This window comes from Dipodomys merriami, unplaced genomic scaffold, assembly GCF_024711535.1.
Source record: "Dipodomys merriami isolate MVZ:Mamm:240054 unplaced genomic scaffold, mDipMer1.0.p SCAF_9, whole genome shotgun sequence".
NCBI classification, from domain to species: domain Eukaryota; kingdom Metazoa; phylum Chordata; class Mammalia; order Rodentia; family Heteromyidae; genus Dipodomys; species Dipodomys merriami.
Window position 1 is genome coordinate 42,543,106 of NW_027206512.1, and position 17,642 is coordinate 42,560,747.

The following is a 17,642-nucleotide window of genomic DNA, read 5'->3' on the forward strand; positions in this document are numbered from 1 at the left end:
GTTTTAGTACAGTGCCTGGTAAGTTAGTCAATGTGTGATATGATACATGTTTTATAAAATGCTATCGTTAAGTAAACTGCCAGACATCATCTGAGCCCAGATTGATACATAGGGTTGCTGTGTTGAAGTGGGGGCATCTCTGTAATTTTTGGAACTTTGAATGGATTGAGAAGAGTTGGGGAAGTGATATTGCAAGTATCAAGAAAAGTGAGGGTGTGGGGATGACATCAGACTTCATCAGTGACCTGTCAGCCCCACAAGGAAGCTTGAAATCCTTTCTGCAAAACCTCATGCATTCCAGGCATCAGTGACTCACTTGTGTAATCCTAGCTATTTAGGAATCTGAGATCTGGGAGTCTTGGTTTGGAGTCAGCCTGGCCAGACGAACTTGAAAGACTCCTATCTCCATTTTACCAGCAAATCGCTGGAAGTGGAGACTTGCCTGAAGTGGTAGAACAGCTGTGCGTAGAAGTGCTGAGCAATATCACAAGGCCCAGACAGATTTCAAGCCCTAGTATTGACAATAAACAAATAACTTTTTAAAAACCTCCTGCATTCTACTGCAAAGGAAATCATTTGTTTCTTCCTTAGCAAATTTAGTAACATTCTTTCTCTTTCCTTTAATTATCCTTTAAAAAAAAGAAAGAAAAGAAAAGAAGAACTGGAGAAGACCATCTGCTTTCTGCTGCAGCTCATCTCCTACGTTTTCTTTAGTGGCTATATGCAGACCCAGTTAATCCAATTGAGGCTCATTCCCTCTTCTTTGGGACTGTTCTGTTTGGCACCTTTGAGTCACTGCTGCGATGTTTCTCATTGGTATGTGTGGGATGTGTTGGAGATTATGAAGAGACATTCTTTCTTCTGTGAATTGTTGTAAGCATTATGAGCCATTTCCCATGTAGTGCCACACTATCACTATTGAGTTCCTTGCTTTGCTTTTTTTACTCCTTCTCTTTCACAAAAAGTCCTATTAGCATGTTTCCTGAGCCATAGAGGAAAACCTGACACATATAGCATGGGAAGCAGACGGGTAGTGGCTGTCTTCCTTTTTACAACTATCATCTTGGTCTTCCTTACCAAAGCCCTGTTTTCCCTTCTTTTACCTGGGAGCTTTCATTGATGAAAAGAAATTTATGTGATGGCTGGAGAGGAGAGATTTCTTAAAAGATACATGGCATATACATGTCTAGCTTCATGTGCCAACTTTATTTTCTTTGAAATTGGAAATAACTCTTTTCCTCAGAATATAAAAGTTCTTTCATACTCATTATTAAAAAAATAGGCAAGTCATCAGTATATGAAACAATAGGGGATATTTCTATGATCCCTCCTGTTCAGATTGTGCTAGTGAACATTTCCAGAAGTTCTTCTTTCATTCATGTTGCAACTATCTATTGAATGTGTGTCATGTGCCAGGAGTCAGGTATATATTGTTGGATGGAGAATATATAACCTTTGCTCTCATAGAGAGAGATGAGATCTTAAATGGATTTACAAATGTATGTAAAATTTTATAGAAGTAACAGTATAATAACGAGGTTGGTGTATCTGGAATCCCAGCATTTAGGAGGTACAGCAAGAGGATTGTTCATTTGAGTCCAGCCTGAGCTACATAGTGAGACAGTATTTGAGAAAATAAAGATTAAAAGTTAATTTTCTGTTTCAAATGGGGCATAGTGATATACTCTGTAATCTGAGCTACTTTGGAGGCAGAGACAGAAGGATTGCAAGTTACAGGTCAGTTCTAGCAAAGGACAAAGATAGAGTGATAGTCTATCTCTAATCAAAATACAAACTAAAGGGTAAGGGCATAGCTCAAGTAGTAAGGTGTTTGTCTAGCATGGGTGAGGCCCTGGGTTCAATCCCTCGTCATGCCCATATACACACAAACAGACACCTTCAAAAGAAGATGACATTTTATCATAAAATTCTGAAATAAGAAAGACTTACAAATAGAAGGGAAGGAAAGACATAATTAGATTAGGGAAAAAGTGAGAAGTGACGATGGTGGCCAAGCACATCCAGTGCTCGCGCCATGGGACAGAAATGGTAGAGACTGCTTATTTCAAGAAGACTTCCCTGAGCAAAGGATTGGAAAACTACATTTTCAAAGAGTAAGTCATGTATTTAAAAATAGTCATCTGGAACAATCCCTTGCAAGAGATTTGAGTAAATGATTAAATTAGAAAAAGAATGGTGAAAAGAAAGTCCGTTGGACATCTAGACAAAAAGGGAGAAAATAAATGACAGAATTAAACTGCCTTAGACTTTTTTCTTTTTTACAGAAGGTCTTTATGGCAAAAGAAAATTAAATAGCATATTTAAGATACTCAAAGGAAAGTATGTGCTAATGTTTCTTCTGTTGAGTAAAAATGATGTTCAAACATAAAGAACAAAAATGTAGGAACATATCATTCTGTGGAGTCTCCTGGAAGGGATGAGTTTCAGAGGACAAAAGTAAATATAGAGATATTAGATGAACCTGGGACATCTCCTGGTAATAGATATCAAAAAAACACTCATAGAGAAAGCTCACCAAGAAAGCCCCTCCAAAATGTAAAACATTGTAGTGATTATTATGATGTGTCAAAAGGACCCAGGAGCCAACTTAAACAGACTGCTATTGGCCAAGCAATAAGAATTAAAGTTCATTTAAATCTATGAGGTCTTGACAAGGCCTGGACAAGGAATTCATTTTCTTAAGGTGAAGGAAGAAGCCTGTCACCAGTAGCTCACATCTGTAATCCTAACTACTCAGGAGGCCGAGATCCTAAGGTACATATCTGTAGTCCCAGTAGTGGGGAGGCTGAGACTGGAGGATCATGAGTTGGAAGCCAAGACTGGGCAATATCATCACCTCTGTAATCCTGGCTACTCAAGAGGCTGAGATCTGAGGATCAAAGTTTGAAGCCAGTTTGAGCAGAAAAGTCCATGAGACTCTTTATATCTAATTAACCAGCAAAAACCTAGAAGAGCTGTGGCTCAAGTGGTAGAGCACTAGCCTTGAGCAAAAAACTTAAGGACAGTGCCCAAACCTTGAATTCAAGGCCCTAGACCAACTCTATCTGACTGTTTGTCTGTCCCCCCTCTCCCTCTCCCTCTCTTTCCCTTTCCCTCTCCCTCTCCCTTCCCCCCCCCCGCCGTGTCTCTCTCTCTCTCTCTCTCTCTCTCTCTCTCTCTCTCTCTCTCTCTCTCTCTCTCTCTCTCTCTCTCTCTCTCTCTCTCACACACACACACACACACACACACACAAACCACAGTGAAGAAAGAGTCAAGTATTTATCCATCCTTGCTTACATGAACCATACCCACTGGATAGCCAGTGGGGTGCAGGCATCTTCTGAACGTTTCTACCCAATATGTGAACGTAAAATGAAAGGTCATCATGTGACTCCTAGGGTTTTCATGGGTGGATCTAGGCACTGAGTAGCAGGAGGGACAAATAAAAACTTGACATTTTGTGCTTTCTGATGGATTATCACAGACTGTCTTAGTCTATACAAGCCTCTGAATACAGGAGCCAATTTGCAGGAAATTCAGAAGTGTTAATCATACACCATCAAAGTCCATGGAGGCTCCACAGCTTGGAGAGCCTAGACTCTTTAATGAATAAAATGTCAGGAAATGAAAATGATGGAATTTAATAGATATGCCAAATGTTTAATAATAGGTGGTACTTAACTATGCTGACTAGGTTGGTACACTATAGTAATAAAACAATAAAGAAATACAAAGATGTTCTTACTCTAGATTGAAGTTTACTTTTAGAAGAAAGGAAGCACAGAGGGCCTTCTGTGCAGCTGACAAAGCCTGTTTTGCAATCCTTGTGATAATTATGAGTGTTTTCCTTCTAGAAAAGAACTAGCCATTTGTGTGTTTTAAATGTGTTTTAACACAAAAAGATTTAAAGCCTTAAAAAAAACAAAACCCTGAAACAATGACACTGCACACATGGCCTTTCTCTTTTTATTATGAAAACATATGTAGGAAATTCTTGTGTTCTCACCATACTGTTTTATAGCTAGTTTTTTCATGTATAGCTAGTTTTTTCATTCAATAAGATTTAGTAAAGATGTTTCTGTGTAATTACATATAGACGCTTCCTCAGTTTTGAAAGATGTATAGTATTCCTTAGTATGAATGAAATCCTTTAATCAGTTTTGTATTGTTGGACATTAACCTGCTTCTGATTTTTCCTAATGGTATAATATTGCTTATTGTCCTTACCTAACATTAGCTTTCATAGTGTTGTGTAATTTGTAGAGTATGTGAGGGTACACTATGAATGAACACTTAGTAGTAGAAGCCTACATTAATCAAGACAGTCCCATGATACCTAGCAAGGACATAATCACAGAAAAAAAAAGTGTTGTTTCACTACAGTAAGATCTTCGCACAATATCATCTTCTCTATCCTGGATCATCAAGTACTTCTATAATCACATTTGGTTGTTGTGGGTATGATTAGTGTATCATTCATCCCCCTCTACAATAATGTTGCATGATGAAAGCATCTTAAAATTCAATGGCTTAAACAATAGCCATCAGTATCTTCAAGACAGCTGAGCAGTTCTGTGTGGAATCTGCCAGGCTCACTTGCATGCTCACAGTCAGCTGCAGGTGCATCTACAAATCTGCTGATTAGATCTTGTAGCCTGCCTCCACATATCTGATGGTTGGACCACTTAAGCCTGTGTAATATGGCCTTGGACAAGAGAATTTAGGTATCCCTACATGAGTCTTCAGCATCTTCCAGCAGGGTCAGCTTAGGTGTATTCTTATGATGATAGCACAAAAACTTTTTCAGGGGGGTGGAATGAGTTCATCCTTTATGAGCTTTAATGCCATCACATTTAGTAACATCTAGTTGGCCAAAGCAAGTTATATAACTGAGCCAAGGGCCCCAGTGGAAAGACACTTCAAAGTGCCAGAGCAGAGGGTGAAGATACAGAGAGGCTATTTATTGGGGCCATTAGTATGGTCAGTCCTCCATATTTGTGCAACAGCATGTTTTAAATAGGCATTTCTTAAAAGCATTAACATAGCTGCCATTTCTAAACTGCAGGTGTAATACCTTGAAAATATGAAAAGTGAGTATTAAGTACATTTGTGGGCAAAGGATAAATATTTTGTTTCATTAAAAAAAATCTCTGCTTCAAAGTAAAAATAACCCTTAAGTGGAAAAAAATCTCCATCTAACAGTCTGTCTTGAAAAATATTTATTTCCTAGCTCTTGGCATTGTCCCCTAGGGATGCAGTTCAGAAAGCAGACTTTTCTGTGAGAATGCATGGTGTTCTTACACCTAGTTTTGAAATCTGGCTTGGAGAACATTGACTGGAATAAGATAAAGGCCTAGAGCTACTTGAGAGGTATAGATTGGGAGGATGACAGTTCAAGCTACCCAGACCCCCCCCCAAAAAAAAAAAAAAAACTAGGAAAACTTTATCTTCACAAACAAGCTGGGTCTGCCGATGCATGCCTGTAAAATACAGATCTGTGAGAGATACTGGAAGGAGTGCTGTGGTCTGAGGCTAGCCTGGACAAAAAGTATGAGAACCTATCTGAAATATGTTGACTTTAAAGTTATTTCTCCACTAATACAACCGTGTAGATTTTCAAGACCCCTGTATGCTGATGGCTTTTTGGTGGCTCCTCTGTACATGGCACACTACAATGATGATTGCAATAATAGCAGAAGGAATGTTTCCATTATAATTGGACTCAGACTACTGTTTGGGAACATTTTTTCACAAGATGTCAATACAGGGCAGGGTAAGAAGACAGTTGTAGACCACTAAAGTTTATAGAGTATTTAACATTGGGTGCATAAACATCTCCAAGGCACTTTGCTCTCCTTCAGCTTACAGGTTGCCTGTGTAAAAAAACAAAAACAAAAACAAAAACCAGTAACAACTGTAATAGCAATTAATTATCATTTGTGAAGACTTGGAATGTGCTATAGAAACTAAACTAACACAAACAAGTAAGTAACTTGTGATACTTTATTTGAACCCTAGAGTAACTGTCAGATTGGTAACCACCATTTGCTGTTGAACAAGACAGCTGAACAGGTTAACAAACATTAAACATTGGCTCAGTACCACATGGGATCCAAGTGTCGAATGAGATATCAAGACTACAAAGGAATACCTGAGACAGCTAACTTACAGAGAGAAAAGTTATTTAGTTCACAGACTTGAAGGCTTAAGGACATGGCACCTGCATTGGCTCACTTACAGTGAGAATTAAGTCTCTGCTATAGTTTGCATCTGGAGTGTCCCCCAAAGGCCCACTGAGGATTAGGTTGTTGGGAATTGGTGGATTCTTTAAGGGTTAGCCTAGTGGGAGGCTTTAGGTCACTGTAGACATGCCATTGAAGGGGATGGTGGGACTCAGTTCTCTTTCTCTCCTCTTCATGCCATGAGTAACTATGCTCCACCACATAGTTCCTGCCATGATGTACTTCTTCCCCTCAGGCACAGAAACAATGAGGAAAGCTGATCATAGGCTTCAACCTGCAAAACTGTGTGCCCCAAATAAACATTCTTTAAGTTATGTAGGTATTTGGTTACAGTAAAAGACGAGTGATGAATACAGTTACATAGTGGTGGATACCAACCCTGAGTGAGTGTGCAGGAGTAAGCAGATGATTACATCTGAAACCCAGAGTGGAGAGTAACCAGGGTGGGCTACACTCACATTGTATAACAACTCTCTTGCCATAGGGGGCTTCAGGAGAAATGTGTCATGCCTTCAGTGACCTAAGGACCTCCTAGTTGTACCAACCTGGGACCAAGTCTTTAATCACAGGGACCCTCTGGGAGCACACATGCCACCTTCAACTATAGCACTGTCTAAAGAGAGTGCGTCTATTTGAGAAAAGAGGAAGTAGAATTATGTGTCCAATTTTTATTCAAATCTATAATTTCTCTTTGAAATCATTTAAAATTATATAGCATCTGTAGTGAGCCAAAATAGAAGTGGGTGTCTTGTTCACCCATTTAATAGTGCTTTTATGATCTCTGTTGTGGACCTTTTGTGGGCCTATTACAGGCATTCCAGCATAATGGATTTCATTAATTCAGCACACAGAAACACTGCCAGAAGGGCAAATGCTGTTGCTAGATTGTTTCACTTAAGTAGTTTTATGCTTCACCTTCAAATCACAACTGTATCCTTAATGTGAAACTTGGAGCAGTCTGCCATCAGTCCCCAGCATCTTTGACCTCAATATATGATTTTTATGGAAACAAGGGCTCTTGCTATGAATGCTGGCAAAATCTTTAGCATTATAGCTGGTGCAGCATTTATGCCAGTCTCTACTTTTCAGGGTAATTTTTAAATTAAAGTTTTGGACTTATATGGCATTCTAGATCAGCACTAATCTAGAATGCAAGCCCCATTTGTAATGATAAATTTCCAGTATATATATTTATATACACTAAAATATGTCTGGCTTCTAGCATCGTGTATGGCCCAGAGCAAGTATGAGATGCATATTGATCAGATAATAGACAAGGCCATTTATAACATGAAGTGGCCAACAAAATGATTCTTTACAGGACTGTTTAGTACTAGAGTTTGTTCAGACCAAGGGAACAGGAATAAGTTAGGATTAAAGGCCATCAAAAGTATGCAGATTCTTAGATTTTTGTCCACAATATTTACATAATTATGTCTTTTTCTGGCTTTCTCTCTGTTGGAATTTGTTTCTTGAGCTATTAATCACCTCCCCTGTGGCTATGTATAGTTTAAGGTGCACAGAAAACAAAAGAAATAAGGAAAGCCAGCTTGTGAAATACTTTTTTTTTTTTTTTTTTTTTTTTGTCGGTCATGGGGTTTGAATTCTGGGCTTTGGTGTTGTCCCTGAGCTCTTCAGCTCAAGACGAGTGTTCTACCCTTGAGCCACAGCAACACTTCTGGTTTTATAGTGGTTTATTGGAGAAAAATCTCATGGACTTTTCTGCCCAGGCTGGCTTTGAAACGTGATCCTCAGATCTCAGCCTCCTGAGTGGCTAGGATTATAGGAGTGAGCCCCTGGCACCCAGCTGAAATACTTCTAAAGAGATTAGAAAACACATATGAAGACAGGTATAGAAAGGGTATCTCTTAGTGTTTTAGGACAAGTTCAAATAAACCCACCCCTTTAATTATAGAAGAGTAATGAGCCTGCACCATAGTATGTGAAAATATAATTAAAAATGTATTGTGGGCTAGCAGACCAGGTTGTCAGGTCATTAGCTGAATCATAAAGTTGGAAGTAATGCCCATTAAAAGTTACTCATTTGGAAAGGTTAGATTAGGATTTGGAGTGTTTGAAAACAGCTTTTCAATTTGAAATATGCATTGGGAAACCTCTAGCACTTGATGTTTCCTTGTAACTTTTCATGGAAGTGTGTATGCATACGGGAATGTACATAAACAGGACACAGCTTAAAGAATTTCATCATCCAGTCAGGTTCATTACTGTAGCCAATATCTCTCAGCCCATGCTCTTGATCCTTCCCCTTCCGTGCCCCCCCCCCACACCACTGTCCTGACATAGGGAAGTTTTTCCTGTTTTTGTACTTTATATGAATGGAATCATGAAGTGCCCACATCAGAGATGAGGCTATTATTTTAAGTGACATTTCTGACAGTAGACTCATTGACACCAAAGTCTGTCTATAGATTTCCTTGTGATATGTTTATTTTGGTAAACTGGCAGTTCACACCTGTTTCTAAACCTTTTTTAGTTTTCCTTTATGATATTTTCTTTGTAATTACATGATTGTTCAAGTGTGTGCCTGTATACATTTATACATACATATATGTATGTGTATATGCTCAAACATTTTAGTCAAGATGTAGGGATAGGGCTCAGTGGTAGAATGCTTAGCTAGCATGCACAGATTCTGGGGTTGACTTCCAACACTGAAAAAAACTAAGTAAATAAAAACACAAATTTTACTCAGATCATACTGTGCTGTGCATCTCCATCACCTTTTGGGGATACATCTTAAAGCCTAATGTGAATACAGTACCCCATTGCATAGATGTCCCATGATTTAGGCAGCCACAGAAGAACAGCTAGGTCATTCCCTGGTTGTTGGTTCTAGAACAATAAGATCCATATAAGTTTATTTCTAAAATGAGTGTTTACACGTGGAGCTGCTAAGCAGTCCAGTCCATGCATTTGAATTTGCTCAGATCTTTGTATATGGATCTCCAAAAAGGTTTGCCACTTTTAACTCTGACTAGATGTGAAAATTCCTATCTCCACTGCCCTTGCCTCGTGAGTCTTGGCAGACTGATATAGCAAGATAGTTTATCATTATTGCCTCAGTTTTCATTTTACTTAATTTTGAGTGAGGCTAATTATGTTATGTTTGTGTTTCTCTTGGGACTTGTCCCTGCCCTTTGCCTGTTTTGTACAGGCTGCTCACATTTTACTTAATGATTTCAAGGTGTTCTTTTTATAGAATGCTCTTATATAATAGCCTTTTTATGTCATCTGTGGTGGTAAATATGTTTTTTTTAATCTTTAACCATGTTTATAGCCCTTTTTTTTTTCTTCCTGAGCAGAAGGTTATAATTTTTATGTGGGAAAATATACCAGATTTTTTTCTTAGTGGCTTCTGAATTGTGTGTATTTGGTGAGAAAAAGTATTAGAAACAGATAGATAGGCCTGGCATGGAAAAAAAAAATCTTTATAATAGACTTTTGTGGCAAATGTGGTTTAGTAGGAATTCAAATTCTAGTCAAAAGTGGTTGACCAACTATAAATAAGCAAAAATGTGCACATAAGTAGGTAAAGATTGTCATATTTAATGGCTTGTAGAAGGATTTTCAAGTCTATGGGTTTTTTTCCATTTATACTTTGTTTCTTGGAGTTTTAATTTCTCAAATGATCCTTTTTTTAGATTGCAAATTATAATCTATTGCCTGCACCATTGCGGACGTCCAGTGACCCATGTCCGAAGTACTTTCAGGTCAGATATCTTTTCACATATTTCAATGCACAAAAGCAGCTGAATATTAAAACTTTATAAAATATATTATAGAAAATATTTTAATGTTAAACCCATAATTTGCAAAAGTAGAGTGTTTTTGGTTTTCATTGTTTTACTACTGTAACAGAAAGATGAATGTTTAAAATGAGGAATCAGTTATTTCTGTAGTAATTGCAATACAGTAATTATTATGTGTATAATAATTGCATGATTTCTTATATTGTCATGTAAAAGTAGTTAACAGGAAATTAAAATTCTTTTTTATTTTTTATTGTGAAAATACCATACAGAGGGATTACAATTACATGAGCAAGATAGTACATTTCTTACCAAGCATTGTTGCCTCCTCCTTTGTCATCCCCCTCTATCCCCCACCCCCATGCCAAAGTTGTAAAGTTTGTTTTTCAACATAATGTCTTGTACATCTCATAGTTGCAATGGGTCCACCTGTATCCCTATTTAAACAATTTGTTTTTCCCTTCCCCTCCACAAATTATACCAACATCAAATACAATGAAAACAGGGGTTATACCATGGGGGAGGGACATACAAAGCAACAAAGAAATATCTTGTAAATATGTTAGAAACAATAGCAAGAAAGAAAAACCATTTGAGTCCTTATCTTGGGGTTCATTTCACCTAACATCAACTTATCTGACCTTTCTGCTTGTCTCAGACATATACTAGTTATTGCAAATAAGGGAAACCATGGGACTTATGTTTCTTTGGGCCTGGCTTACTTCACTTCATATAATTTTTTCCAAGTCAGGAAATTAAAATTCTATCATATTTTATTATCATCACCTTTTGTACTATTGAAATATGATCAAAAGAGTAGGTGGAGCCTATGTAAACAACATCTTATATTATGGGATTTTTCTAGAACAGAGTCCCCCAATTTGGTATTCTTCTTGAAGCTAAGATGATGAATTTCATATCTTCATTTTACTGTATGACCCTGTCTTTGTCTTGCGATTTGTGCTAATTTACATATAGTATGATTTGGAATGTAATTCTTATCCTCATAGTAGTATAATAAGATAAAGGCAAGTATTGTAACATTTCAGGTTAAATTTAAGACTATATATGACAGGTAGCTGTGAGTAAGTCCCATATTTTTTAGGACACATGTCACTCAGCAAGCTCTTAGTTTTTATTGTTAATTCAGTTTTGTTACTTAAGATGGGTCTGTTCAGTTGGTTTATGTCTTCCTGGCTCTATTTGGGTAAGAGTACATAACCATGGTGTTCTTAAATTCTAAAGTTAAATTTCAGATTAAATATGTTCAGCCTCTTTTTACACAGCACTTTATAGATTTTATCTCAAAACAAAACTAAAATAAACACTAAACTGAGTATGATGGCAAGAAATGCTTTATTTAAAAAAGTGAAAAAAGTATGTTTACCTGACAATGTTAAATCTATATTCATACATGAAAATCAGTTAAAGCTAATTTTTGGAGGCTACTTAATTGTGCTATGGTTTCATGGTGATTTTTCTTTTTAAGTACATAGTTATACTAATTTTAGTAACTCAAGACAAATATATGTGTCCTTTTAAAAATAAAATTTAGAGAATAATTCCTTTGAGAAATTCTGTAAATTCTTATATTATATTGCAAAATAGACAGTATTGAAATAATAAAAGCACAAGCCTGGCAGATAATACATTCGGTAATGTACTTTCCTCTAAATGAGAGAATGATCAATAGCGTCTAGAAATTTCTTACTGCTGATGTATTTTGTTGTGCTGACATGTATTCAAATTGCTTGATTCCTTGATAGTTATATAAGACACTGAAATGGTTATTCAGCATGATTATTAAAATAGCAGCACCAATACTATTCATTAATATAAAAGATAACATATTTTAAAAGGAAATGAATATTCATATTTAATTGGTGTATTTATTTCAGGCATTTTTTATTCTCTTAACTCAAGTGGTGAGGAAAGATCTGGACTAATAACAGGAATAAAGATGCCTTCGATCCCATTTTCCATCTGTTGGGAGCTTGACTACAATAGCCTTTTAAAATACGGACCTTCCAGAACTTATCCTGTTATATGCTTAGAGAATGTGTGTTGATTGATCAAGGTTAGAAGTCCCTTTTAAGTAGATCTTAGTCCATGAATTACCTTATTTCAAAGAGTCTGCTGCCTAATAGAGCTAAATATCATTTCCCTTTTGGAATCAACTTGAAGCATAGCTTATGCATTACTCAGGCCTTTATTGCTTTTTCAAATGAACCAGTGTCCCCAAGCTTGATTATTAACTATTCATCAGACTTGGCCATAAAAATCTAGAGTTGTTAAAGCAACTTAGTAAAACTTTCTTTTTTTGGCGGGGGGGCCGGGGTGGTGTCCATTGTGGGGCCTAACTCTAGGCCTAGACACTATCCCTCAAGCTCTTCAGCTCAAGGCTAGCACTCTACCACATGAGCCATAGTACCACTTCCCACTTTTTCTGCTTATGTGGTTCTCAGGATTGGAACCCAGGCCTCATGCATGCAAGGCAAGTACTCTACCACTGAGCCACCTTCCCAGCTCCAGTGCAAGTCATCTTCAGAAACTATTGAAGCATTTCTTTTAATTTTTCTTCTGGTCTGTCATGGGGCTTGAACTCTGGGCTTGGGCTCTATCCCTGCACTCTTCAGCTCAAGGCGAGTGCTCTACCGCTTGAGCCACAGCGCCACTTCCAGTTTTCTAGTGCTTAATTGGAGATAAGAGTCTCATGGACTTTCCTGCCCGGGCTGGTTTTGAAACTTGATCCTCAGATCTCAGCCTCCTCAGTAGCTAGGATTAGAGGCACGAGCCATCCATAACTGGCCTTTGAAGCATTTCTAAAGAGTGAAATCAGCTTAGAAATGAATAGAGAAAATATCTTTGGAATAAGAATTTTTCCCTCTTAGGGTTTCAGCCCAGGGCCTTAAGCATATTAGATAAACACTATCCCACTACATGTCCCCTTTCTGTTGTAATATGTATGTATGTATGTATGTATGTATGTATGTATGTATGTATGTATGATGTATCTATGTTTGTGTTTATTTATGAGGTAAGGAAGATTGAACCCAGGGCCTTATGCATACTGCTTGAGCTTTGCCTTGTGTTCTACCCTTTTTTGTGTGTTTTGTTTACAAGATAAGCTCTTACCAACTTTTTCTGGACTGATGTGAAACTTGTAATCCTCCTGCTATCACCTAAGGAACAGCTGGAATTAGAAGCATGTGATACCATGTCAAACTCTAAGTCTTATTCCTATTCAGATACACAGATTCTGCTTGCGTCTTTTCCCTCCTTATCCACTTGTGGATTCCACCCCAGGAAAGTCTGCCCTGAACCTCATCTCTTCTTCTGAATACATGTTCTCATAAGACCTTTTACCTACTTTAGGCTGTGAGTTTATGTAATAAATACATCCCAACTGATTTATTTTTAAATAACATTCACCTCTTTGTTTGTTAGTTTGCATTAATTATATAGGATGGTATTTCACTGTTAAATTTCCACACATTTATAATATATTCTAGTTTATTTCACCCCACCATGGGTCTCCTTTTCCTTTTTCAAGATTTCACAATAGATTTCAGCAATCTATTTCAATCATTTTCTACCTACTTCATCTTCTTTGTTCACCAATCCCCTCCTGACAGTCACCTCCCCACAACAGAACCTTTCCCCCTATTCCTCCCATATTTTATAATTGACCGAAGTTTATATGCTTACTGTTTCTAACATTTTGTTTTGAAATGTGTTTACAATGTCAAATATCTGACTGGGTTTCTTAAAGTACTGGCTGCAAAAATTTAACTTGTTGTTCGATCTCAGTTTTTCCTTGGAACACCAAGTAGAGTGAGGGAGGCTGCAGGCAGTTGAGTCTTGAGGAACACTGGGACCAGTAGGACCTTGCTGTTGAAAGGATGCCCTTATCTAGATCTAGACCCTATAAATGCACCCAATGAAGTTACTCTCCAGCAGTAGAAATTTCCAAGCTTCTATCCGGTCACCTCCCCAACCCTATGGCGTCAGCTGCTTTCCCATAATTTTTGGTTCTTTTGTTCACAGAGAAGTTCTTATCGTTTTTTGTCACATTGAGGGTTTGCTTTCATGAATAATTTCAGGAAACCAGTTTTATTTTGCCTCTCCTTCCTAAAAGGAAGAGAAAAATCTGAGTTTATTTCATTTCCTTCATTCTTTGAGGTCTAGTTCAAAAGGCAGCATTCCTCAGGGTGGGAGTTTTGCTGTTAATTCCTCAGCAAGAAGAAGATAGTTTAGCAGAATGAAAATGAAAATATGACCTTTCATTTAAGAATGGGGCAGACCATGTCTGAACCCATTTGCACTTCATCACCATGTCATGGGAAAAAATAGAGTAGTCAGTAATTGAAGAAGACAAGTTTCCTGCCATACAGACAAGGGAGAGGTCTCAGTGAAGAGCAAGGAAGGAGAAAACTGTGCTCAGAGGAAGGGTTCCTGCAGCTACACTCCACCCTGGTAACTGGGTTTGAGGACGGCAGGGTTTGACATGAAATTGCAGCAATCCTCACTTAGCTAATTTTGTTTTGTTTAGAGTTCTTTAAAAAATACCTAAAAAATACTCACTCTATTCACTAGGGCTATGATAGTTGCCAAAAGAGAAAGCACAGCTCCAAATGATTTAAGCATTTTGATAAATCACCTCATTGGCCTGAGAAGTCCAGCTCTCTACTGTTCAGGCCTGGCTTATTTCAGGGGGTTCAATAATGGTGTTAGGACTTGGCTCATGTTCCTGCTCTGGCTTCCTTGACTCTGCCTTGTTATTCTTTGATTTGTGCATGGCGGGCTGTCTCTTTATGGTGACCCCTTGAAGCTGTAGGCTTAAATGTTCTGGTTCAAGAAAGAAAGAAAAGAGTGCCCATCTCTCTTCTTATCATTGCAGCTGAAATCTCGGGAGTGGCTCTGTGTAGGTCACATGATTTTCTTCCTGAATTTCTACTAGAATCACAGGAATTTGCTAGACTTGACTGACTGTGCTTGCAATATCCAGAACAGAAGTTTAAGTGAGAGTAGATATTTTTAATTTGTCAGTTTTGTTCACCACTGTGTCTTCAGCACCTACAAGCAAATCTGCCACATGATATGAAAAAAAAAAATACTTTGAATGAGTGTGGGGGAAAGTTACTTCCCCAAGAAATACTATGAAGCTGTTAACACAGGGAATAGAATACGTAGCAGGCCATAGGTGGTTCTCCATCATACATGCAGGACAGTGTGACAGCAGGGATCATTGGCATTGGCATAGTCTTAAATCTAGAGGTGAGCCTGCCTCCGCAGTAGGAATCAATCTGCTTGAATTGGTTTGGTTCTTCATGCGTCCCAGTAAGAACAGTGTGCTGAGTAATGTGTAGGTGCTGGTACAACCATAGGGGGGCCTACCTACCTTGCAAAGCCAGGAGAATTACCCCGGATGGAACACCAACCTCACAGTGACTGGCATTCTGCCAGTCCTGTTCTTCACCAACAGGAGGCACACGGAGATGTGGAGCCAGCCAGCCAGTTTTGTGGCTGGTTGAGGGGTTACCACTGTTTACCTGATTACCTACTGTGCATAGGTTCTTGTCTTTCTTTCTTTCTTTCTTTCTTTCTTTCTTTTCTTTCTTTCTTTCTTTCTTTCTTTCTTTCTTTCTTTCTTTCTTTCTTTCTTTCTCTTTCTTTCTTTCTTTCTTTCTTTCTTTCTTTCTTTCTTTCTTTCTTTCTTTCTTTCTTTCTTTCTTTCTTTCTTTCTTTCTTCCTTCCTTCCTTCCTTCCTTCCTTCCTTCCTTCCTTCCTTCCTTTTTTTTTTTTTTTTTTTTGGTCAGTTGTGGGGCCTGAACTCTAGGCCTGGGTGCTGTCCCTGAACTCGTCAGCTCAAGGCTAGCGCTCTACCACTTCAGCCACAGCACCACTTCTGGTTTTCTGGTGGCATATTGGAGATAAAAGTCTCACCCACTTTCCTGCCCAGGCTGGCTTTGAACTGCGATCCTCAGATCTTAGCTTCCTGAGACAGCTAGGATTACAGGCATGAGCCACCGGCACCCCGCAGGTTTTTAACCTTTGTCTCTCCAACTCTGGTTCCTGGGCCTTTAACCCTCAGACATTGCCATGTACTTTGGGGACCCCTTTCAGCCTTGAGTATTCAAGGACTTTGCTGTCACTGAGATACCTTATAACCCTTTGAGCATACCTGACTTCTCAACTGTTATATTCACTCCAGGAGGCAACTGTACAGGTCATAAGACTAGTTTAGCTTCCGGAAAATATGATTATCTAAGGCACACTCACTTATGTTCAGACTTTTAATATGAAAAACAACATCAACAGAGCTGTGTGTGTATGTCTAGTGGGTGTCTGATCTTCCCGATCTTAGCTTCTCTTTCACCCTACCCCACCATGATTTCTAGTGAGTAGAATGGTTAATTGACAATGACAATGAGATACAAAAGGCTTATGAGAAAGTGGCAAAAAAAAATTTATATGTCACATCCAGCATGTCAAAAACTACTCAGATAATAAAATCACCTAGAAATTTTGATGATTTTCTTTTTGAAAGTATTTAGAGTTATAAGTAAATAAAAATTACTTCCAGGAGCTGGGAATGTGGCTTAGTGATAGCGTGCTTGCCTAGCATGCATGAAGCCCTAGGGTTTGATTCCTCAGTACTACATAAACAGAAAAGGCCAGAAATGGTGCTGTGGCTCAAGTGGTAGACTGCTAGCCTTGAGCAAAAGAAGGCCAGAGACAGTGGCCAGACCCTAAGTTCACGCCCCAGGACTAACCCCCCCCCAAAAAAAATTATATCCAATAAGGCAATTAGAATACCTAGCAGCACTAGACATCATAAAATAGCCTTGTAGAAATTCTTGCCATGTGACTCTTAAGTAATTGTGAGTGTAAAGATGTGTGTGTTGTCTGTATCTGTACAATGAGTATATGTCTCACAGAATGCTTTATAGGGATACAATGTAGGACTAATAAGTGCTACTCTTGACTGAGGTCTAACTATAAATTAAAACCGTGCTTCCCAAAAGATGGTAATTGAAGCCAATAATCATAAAATCAATTTTAAAACGTTGTTATTTAAAAATTAAGAAACATACTAAATATGATGTATATAAAATGAGACCCATACAGAAAGGAACCTTACTTCATTGTTGGTGGGAATGTAAACTTGTTCAACCACTTTGGAAAGCAGTATGGAGGTTCCTCAAAAGACTTCACATAGATCTCCCCTATGATCCAGAAATCCCACTTTTGGGCATTTACCCAAATGTTTACAAACAAGACCACACTAAAACTACCAGCACAACTATGTTTATTGCAGCATTATTTACCATAGCTAAGATATGGAACCAACCCAGATGCCCCTCAGTAGATGAATGGATCAAGAAAATGTGGTATATATACACAATGGAATTCTATGCCTCCATCAGAAAGAATGACATTTCCCCATTTGTTAGGAAATGGAAAGGTTTGGAAAAAATTATATTAAGTGAAGTAAGCCAGGCCCAAAGAAACATAGGTCCCATGGTTTCCCTTATTTGCAATATCTAGTAGAGGTATGAGTCAAGCAGAAAAGGTCAGATAATGTGATGTTAGGAAAATGAACCCTTAAATATGTATTTTAATGTTT

The 17,642-nt window shown here is 38.1% G+C and overlaps 1 protein-coding gene across 10 annotated transcripts in view; it reads left to right on the forward strand.

Annotated features, from left to right (window-relative positions):
* Positions 1 to 17,642, forward strand: part of Apbb2 (amyloid beta precursor protein binding family B member 2) — a 280,610-nt gene that overhangs the window by 123,726 nt on the left and 139,242 nt on the right. For 5 of the 10 annotated variants that reach the window (XM_070012609.1, XM_070012612.1, XM_070012610.1 and 2 more), the window contains exon 2: positions 9,905 to 9,973. The exons of the other annotated variants lie outside the window; for them this stretch is intronic. In XM_070012609.1, coding sequence (XP_069868710.1) covers positions 9,955 to 9,973 — 19 coding nt within the window. In that variant the 5' untranslated portion in view covers positions 9,905 to 9,954. The remainder of the gene's footprint in view (positions 1 to 9,904; positions 9,974 to 17,642) is intronic. 10 annotated transcript variants of the gene reach the window in all.